The sequence below is a fragment of the Micropterus dolomieu genome, linkage group LG18 (genome assembly GCF_021292245.1).
Source record: "Micropterus dolomieu isolate WLL.071019.BEF.003 ecotype Adirondacks linkage group LG18, ASM2129224v1, whole genome shotgun sequence".
Classification (NCBI taxonomy): domain Eukaryota; kingdom Metazoa; phylum Chordata; class Actinopteri; order Centrarchiformes; family Centrarchidae; genus Micropterus; species Micropterus dolomieu.
The window spans coordinates 6,822,831-6,831,592 of NC_060167.1; the positions used below are offsets into that span (position 1 = coordinate 6,822,831).

The 8,762-nt window shown below is 39.4% G+C and overlaps 1 protein-coding gene across 2 annotated transcripts in view; it reads left to right on the forward strand.

Moving 5' to 3' along the window:
• Positions 1 to 8,376, forward strand: part of pmepa1 (prostate transmembrane protein, androgen induced 1) — a 45,497-nt gene extending 37,121 nt beyond the window's left edge. Inside the window, exons 5-6 of one of the 2 annotated variants that reach the window (XR_006821552.1) lie at positions 282 to 662; positions 764 to 8,376. Coding sequence is in view for 1 of the 2 variants with exons in the window: in XM_046028698.1 (XP_045884654.1) it covers positions 282 to 594 (313 nt within the window). In the remaining variant the exon portion in view is untranslated. Of the gene's footprint in view, positions 1 to 281 lie in introns of both variants that reach the window. The other variant, XM_046028698.1, reaches the window with a different exon arrangement.
• Positions 8,377 to 8,762: the final 386 nt, after the last annotated feature.

An 8,762-nucleotide genomic window follows, 5' to 3' on the forward strand; every position in this document is an offset into this window, starting at 1 on the left:
ACAACGTACACCTTAATAGTTCTAGGGCCATTAGAAACCCCAGAGCAGGGATTTTTTCGGAGGCTAGGAATAATGGCTGAGGAATTCCTTTGGTCAAAACACAAGTATGGTTCCAACGTTCCTAAAATGCTACTGGGAAAGTTCATGTGATAGAAATGGAAATGGGCTATTAGTGTTGTACAGACTTTGTAACCCTCACAGGTTGCCTCGTCCTCATTTTTTTTGCTGGATTTGTTCCTGTTTTTCTGCAGTCTTATTTATGACCCTTGTTCTGCTCCCAGTCTGCAGGCCCCTCCTCCGAGTGTCCATCCAGGCCTCAGTGTGCTAGAAGCCCAGGAGTCCTTGTCCCGGCAGCAGAAGCAGGGCTCTCGAGTAGAAGGAGCTCCACCAGCATACAGTGAGGTGATTGGGCACTACTACCACCCGACATCCTTGACCCCCGGCCACAACCATCGGACTGTATCGTCCTCACAAACACCCCCGTCCTCGTTTATACACGGTCTGCTCCGACCTCCATCTCAGCAGCAAGGAAGTGTGGACAACAGGAATGCGAGGAATTCGAAGGAGAAATCCCAGAAGCCCCAACAGGTGTGACAGTACTGATTCATTATTATTAGCCTGCAGGAAAACCAGGATTATATCTGCTCGCCACTTGGGAAATGGTCAGTAAAAATGATGAACAAACTGGTCAATGGTAAAATCCACTCTGAATGGTTTAAGTGCTGGTTCATGTTGGTTGTAATTGTTGCTGGCATGTGGTCAGTTTCAGTTTCCCCACTTCATGGATTGCGCCGGGACTGGGAAGCAGCATACGCTGGCTTCTCGTTAGGTAAGAACACCTGCACATTTGCAGGAGAAAATCTGGTACTTCCTGCTCCACAGCTTCTTCCTGTTTGAGGAGCACTTCAGATGAACCGATGATGATGTCAGAGAAGAAGGGCTGAAGGTGGAAAGGGAAGGATGGAGACAGAAGCCTCCTTCTTTCCTCCAAATCACCCCTCCTCTAGACTGATCTAACTAGTCTCCATTCATTATATATATTTATATGTTCTGTTTGTTTCTATAGAACTTTTTATGTCTTTGTTTGTCTTTTTCGCACTTGCAGAAGAAATTCTATCCAGGCAAATGTCGAAATGTTGCAATCTTCTTGGTTCTTCCAGGTTTTGTTTTCTAGTGATACTCCCCCTCGCTGCTTCGACTCCATTTAGTTCTGTTTCACGTTCAAGACTGCACAATCCAGCGTTGGTAGTGACTCCTGCACGAGGCTTTAGCTGTTTCACTGGGACCTGTTAGCACATTAGGATATATCCAGAAAGATCCAAGTATAGTTAGTGTTATCTAGCTTACCACTTGTAGCACAGTGCTAGTCCTCGAGCTAAACGTTCTGCCTTATATCGACCAACCGGTGCAGGAGTTGTTGCTAAAATCCTTTTTTCAGTCTAGTTTAGTTTTAGCCTTTTTAACTTTATTTTTTCTAAGGAAGGTTTGCACAAAGTTTATGACTGTTCACCACAGAAAAAGAAAAAAAATCTGCAATATGATTGACAAGAGAGAAAACAGAAAGTAGGGGTATTTTTCTAAACTTGATAGATTTGTTTGAGTAAAAATGTTTTTTTTTTCTGTTTTTATATGTTGTCTAGTTTTAGAAAAAGAAACAAACATCAGTAATCTGTTGGGGTGCCAACTTTCACATTGAACATTTTGCTACATACATGTTGGCATGTATATACATTACATATTGAGTATATATACACACATGTATGCAAACCGAGAGCGAACTTAAAAAGCACGAATTTAGAGTTATTTATATAATTGCTGAAAAGAATTGCACTATGTTTTAGGATGCGCAGATGGAACATGTGAGAGAGACTTTTTGTTGTGAAGGAGCTCTGTCTATTGAGGCATAGGTATAACGAGAGAGACCTGAAACCACAGGGACTTACCAGAGGGTCGGGCCAGCTCAGTGCACAGCATCCAGTATCCCGATAACACATCAAGGGGAGATTCTGACTTTTGTTCAATGGACTCGGATCAACCATTATTGTACCATTGATAAAAAATTATAAATCCCTTGTTTATGCAAATGTCTGAGTCCTGTAAGCCAACCACAAGTCAGCATTCAACCTGTGGGCCCAATCAGAAACTCTGCTTGTAGCGCTCTCTCACTCTCTCATCCTATTGGCCGAATCATTAGCCAATCCCAAAGCTGGCAGTCCTTACCTCGACCAAACAAGCCAAGCACATACGAGTTTGCTCACGTTAATCAGACTTTGTCGCATTGAACAAATGTCTGAACTAATCAAGACAATGTGTAATGTAACAGTAGAGTAGAGTGAAGTAGAGTAGGATGTAACAGAGTTTGTTTCCTGCTGTGTGTTATTTTATTTGAATGTCAGAGAGAGAGAGAGAGAATCAATGCAGATCCAGTGACACCTAACATCCTCTTTGTAGAGCGCTACTCGGCAGGAAACCAGGTCGCCCTACAGGCCCTGAATAAGGGATACACTGACTGTGCACTGCTTTGGCCTCACACGCCAACACATGCAGATGGTAGAGCAACATTTGTGGTCACACACAGCAAATTTCTTTTAAAATTGCGTTTCTTCTCACTTCACACACACACACACACACACACACACACACACACACACACACACACACACACACACACACACACACACACACACACACAGCCCCCCTCTAGCAATCATCCCTCTCTCTGCAGGCATCTCTGAGCACTTTACTGCACCAGGAAAGAGACAACAATCGTCTGTCAGCCAGCGCCGGCCTTGGCTCACCGCCACACGAAAAAAAACTTAAAAACTACGGTAGAATCCATTTATATTCTAGATTAGATTCCCCAACCTTTAGGGCCACACTTTTAAAAGATGCAAAGAGATGTGCTCCAAAACTTTAAATATTCTTCAAGTGGAAAACAAATCAAAACCGCGCTACGTGGACTCATTGATTTATCGTTCTGAATTCTATATGATCTGTAAATGTTATGACTAGGGCTGGGTATCGTTTTAAATTTAGATTTTCAGTATCAGTACCAAAATTTGAGAAATATACATGTATTTTTATACAAAACCCTTCTTTTAGTTTATGAAATGTTCAATAGTTTTTACACAAGCAGCAGTTTAAGAATTTTGGCTAAATAAAAAACAATCTAAAATTGGCAAAACTTACCAAAAAACACACCAAAAAACTATAGAGGTTCAATACCTAGCCAAAGTAATGAATGACTCACTGGAAGATCAAATGAGCTTTTTTTAAAGCATGGTGGATATTTCTGTTTTGGAGCAGAACTCTTTGTGCGATGAATGCAGCACAAGATGGGTTGTTGCAAACTAGACACGTTGAAGTGTTGAAAAGTGACACGAGTGTTAATAGCAACTCGTCTTTTGTCATCTTTTAATGAGTGTAGAAATAAAGGAAAAACTAGTGTCCTCAAGTAGAATATTAGAATATGTAGATGTTTGTATTTTTGTCTTTTAAGTTGCTGCTTGTATGAAAAGTGTTCAGTGTGAACTCCACTCTTTTGTTATGAATTGATATTGAGGGTATCACAGGTTGGCCCAAATGAAGCTAGTGCCCTTAAGGGTCCAGTCTTTATGCAACAGCGCCCTCCACAGGGACTGAACCAAATTTCCTGAAGCTGAGTCAGCTGAGGAGAGGAGAGAGTCAAATGGCCAAAAAAAATCATTTTATAATCCTCATATTCTGTCTTTTCTTTCCCTCTCAAATGAATCGCAGGTGTTTCGGAGCTAATCATCTGTTTTCTGAAAGATAAATCCCTGGTGATCTTGGAAAAGACCAGAAGGTCCTTTAAGAACATGTGCCAGTATTTTGAAGTTATTTCCAGAATCCTTAAAAAGTCATCTAACCATCTGGATAAAAAAATGTTTAGTCCGCTGTACAATAAATTATTTTTAACTTGTTTTCCATGTTGCGACTCTGTTTCCTAATCCAAACAAAGATGGTAACCAGAAGTGACAGTTAAAAATCTTTTCTATTATGCAGCAGACAAAATCATTTTTATGAGGAGTCTTTGAGGATTCTGGAAATACGGTATCTTCAAAACAGAGTGGCAAGTGGCAACGACCATCTGGGATTTTTAAAGGAAAACAGATGCTTAGACTGAGTGTATTCTAAACAGCAATGAACCTCTACATTTTTGGGGGGGGGTATTTAGAAAAACAGGCTCTTCCTCAGATGAACAGTGGAAATTTTCTGTTTCTCTGCGATACAAAAAAGACAAAAAGGTGAAAAATAATCAAAATAATTTATTTGCGGTTCACCTTCCCTTTGTCTTGTTTACTGTCTCTCTTTCTTCTTTGTTCATGAGCTGCACTGTCATTTTAATTAAATACATATTAAGGAAAAACAACATATAAAGAAATTAACACTTGACCCAAAGCAGCTAAAGAAGTGATGAGTGGATCAATCAAAGTATGAATCACCTTTGACCTCAGAATGAGATTATAAGCCCTATAAGTCCTATTGACCTTCCCTTCGCTTCCCTTTCCTGGACTGTTTCCTTTTTTAAATGGTTTGGTTCCCTGCAATGGAGGGTTTGCAGCGGGTATGAAAAGGCTGGACAGGCTTTGATCAGGGCGTCACAGTAAAAAATGAGATCAATGTAGGATCAATCTTTACTTCAGGGAAACCTGCGCTGGCTGACAATACAAAAAAAGACAGGAGGAGAGGAGGAAAAACTCCTTCTGAGGCTCAAATCACACATTTCCTCACACAGGTGAAATCTTTTTACTAGCGCTGCTGATAACCACATTACCTACACATTCACACTGGTATGTTTACATGCAGAGAGGTGAACACAGTTGTAGTTATTCACCAGCTTTCATTGACCTTCTGCTTTTCTGCAACCCTTCAGTTTTCTATTAATTTTTGTAGTGGCTCCAGAAAGCTATGACAGACAATTTAAACCAATGTCAACCAGCTACCTAATTAGTGTTTTCTTTCAAAATTCAAATCCTGGGAACCACTGTTCACAGGATAGTCTTTCTTGATACATAATCACATGCCCCTATGTTGAAGTTAATATATTCACAAATGAAAGCAATCAGGTCTGTCTGCTAAAATGTATCCAAGCCAGTAATAGTTTCTGTTTGAAGTGGTCACACATATCTCTCTGCTTTAAGCCAGTGTGAAGGCAGTGTTACAGCAGAGTGTTTTTGTAAAGTCAGCGGACAGTGTCTTTTCCCAGAGTTTGTGTGTGTGTGTGAGAGAGAGAGAGAGAGAGAGAGAGAGAGAGAGAGAGAGAGAGAGAAAGAGCTGTTAATGTACTCTGACTTGCCCTGGGAAAGACCTCCAGCTGTCTAGACAAAAACTAAACACACACACACACACACAGAGCAGACTAAACAAACTAAATTAAGAACTAGACCTTCCACACACACAGGTGCACTTTCATTCCTCGACATACAATTTTTTTCTTATTGTGGACCACACAAGATAGCAAAAATAACAATCACACACACACACACACACACACACCTGGATCGCCTCAAGAGTTTCCTCCCCCTTCCTTCTTCTTCCTGTCTGACCGAGTTCTTCCTGTTCCCTAGAGATGCCTGCTGTCCAATGACAGAGCTCCTCTCAGACTGGCCCTAGCTGGCATTGGCTGGCTGTCTTTCGCTCTCCTTTTGAAACGTTCGTTGTTTATTGTGGTTGCTATGTCGTACAAGTGTGCCTGCCTATGCTGAGAAGGGCAAAATGTGAGCGGCTAGTTTGGGCTGTCAATCATCCCAGGCCACGCCTTCTTACTGTCTCAGATGATGATGATGATTGGATGATGATTGAGGATGATGAAGATAGATGTTTTTGATAGTGATGCCGCAGAGAGCGTTGCAATACACCTACTATTTGCCTTTTTGATAATATTAGTCATATTTTAGCGTAGTGTGCTAAATGTACGTTGTTTTTTTATTGTTGTTGTTGTTATTATTGTTGTTTATTCACTTGAGAACAAAAAAGGTCATTTTACTTCAATCCATCCAACTTTGTTCTTTTTTTCATTTGTAAAACCAACTTTGAGAGTGTAAAACTACCTAACACACAAAATCTGCAGATCTCTGGGAGGACGTGTAAATACAAGAAAATGTACTTAAGCTTTTAAGTGCCCTTTCCAGTTTAAAGAGCAAACGGTGCGATTTGTCACGGGGTGAAAAAGATGAATTCCCCACATTTTTACATTCTTCATTTGAGAACAGTTTATTTTTAAGATAGTCTTGTGCACCTCATTCAGGTCTGAGGTCGTTTTTAAGCACATTTTGCTCACGCACTTACACGTTCAAGTATACTTCTTTGTGCATGTAAACATCAAGTCCTGGTAAACCAATTTGCCCACTACATTCTTAAACATGACCTCTGCTCGCCCGGCCCAGCGTCTACATGTGTGCCTTCTGGCGTCCGGGTTCAACAGAGACTTCTGTCTGCCTGTAAGACACGTTATAGTGCAATGAACCCCTCAGCTACATCAATGCTGTTGCCTTGTGATACTTATCAGACAGCATTGCAGTATCTATAAAATATTCGGCCATGATGTTTGGATGCACATACACTGCAGGAAAAGGAAAAAAATAGATTAAATGTGAGGAATGACAAAAACAGTTCACAGAAATTGAAAGTTTATTTTTTAATGAATGAACTTTTAGTCTCAATCTTTAAGTCAACAAGGATGATAAGTCCTTAATGCACCCAGAAGAAAATGTAAATATGAACATCCACTACAAACGCCATCCTCTGAAGAAGATTGTGTGATACAATTTAAAGCTCCAGGGCACCTACTGAGTGGTCCCTCAAAAATATTTAATATGATGCTACGTCTCATCATTTTAGGTATTTTTACTTGAATCAGTCTTACTTTTCATCATTTTTTCCCCCTTTTCCTAGCAAATATGTGCTTCCATAATAATGGGTATATAGATGGTGAATGTTACAACATATAAATTTTGCTCACTAGTTAGCCTACTCATGCTGCATTCCCGAGATGTCGGAAAATCTGAAATTTTGTTAACATCTAGAATATCCGCTGAAGTTGTATTTTTAGCATAGCATGAACTTCATATCATACAATCTTACTTTTTAAACTTAAGTTTAATGTGACAAGAAACTTTGACCTAATAATTTAATGGAATGCAACAGTGGAGCCAACATGGCTGCCAGGGAAATGAACAAACATGGTTTTTCAGCTTGGTCTTCTCAAATTCTCTGGCCTCCAGTACTCACACTACAGCCCAGTTTTCTGTCCACAGCATCATTAAAGACTGAAGATTAAAGATTTCCAAAGAAAGAATCATCCTAAACGAGACTCTTGTCACTGAAAAACAAGACAAGTGTTACACCTGACTTGAACTTTTTCATTTTTGTATTATCTTTGGGCAAACACTTTGCTTTACAAATTCCTTTTCGCAGATCCTGTAACACTGTCCTTCACCTGTAGACAAGTATTTTTGGTACACAATAACATTAACGAGTACTTGTTTGAAAGAAGATCTTGAAGAAGAATAACTCATTAAGAACTTATACCATTAATACTTGTAGCAGACTGGAGGAAGGCAAAACGTAAAACAAACTGTTTTCCCCTTTTGTGTTTTTGCTCATTCTGCATCGTTGTGTTCTTTACTGCTCACCCTGCTCTTTGAATCAGCGCAGCATGGCGCCTTTCCTCTGACAATGATGAAGAAAATATAAGTAAACACTCTTTTGGTTGCAGTGTGCATATTCAACAAATCATTCATATCTTACAGGTCAGCGTTCTGATGCTCGTCCACCGCGGTGACTATTGTAGAACTCTTCCACTTGTTGTTAAGTTTTATCCTGCAAGCATGTTAAATGTGGGACTTGTACAATAGATCAGTTTATTCTGGTCAGGATTCCTACATGCAGCTGGTCTACACTTTTGAGAAAACTATGATAAAAGGCTGTGGTTGTGTACAGAAAAATATAACACACAAACAATGATCAGGTTTTGGAAGATCTGTGAAATCTTTACATTCAGTCAAGACCAGATGTCAGATAAAATATGTAGGAACCCTGGTCTGTTTATGTAGAAAAACGTTGAGTTCCCATTTAAAATCCAGTCTGTTATCTGTCACAGCATGGCTCACATACTTATATAGAGGCCTACTTATTCTCAATGATAATAATTGCTTATTTGTGTATTAAAACTGTTTATTTAAATTTATATTGGATGGTCTACGTGTTGCAAGGTTTGTTATGTTGTTTTTTTCTTCTCTGTTTGTTACAAACAGAAGACAATGGTTCGTTGTTGTCACAGAACATGGTATGAATCGGACACATTTCAGTTAGCCTACTACGATTTAAAAAATGAATAAAAAAGTTTTATAAATATGTCTCCGCGTCTCCTCTGGTTATTCATTTGTTTGTCCTCAGTGTTTCATTTTGGTACTGAAAGGGTGATGTGACTTAATTTTGCTTTCATCCAAAATGATAAATTTATGAACTCGCATGATGAGTTTACAGGAAATCAAAAGCTCTGGAACGACTGCATTTCTCTCTCCAGATGTAATTAGTACACATCCCATTTATACATCAGACAGACAGGACATCAGACATCAGACTGGAAATAGTTTTTGTGTTTTTTCGCAGTTGTCAGTAGTATCTATGTTTGTGTATTGGATTCTGTGGGTTAACTTTCCTACTGAATTTGCAAAAAATCCCTCATACAAATGTTTATATTCATGCATTTATACACTAAAATTTAATTATTCTTCCTT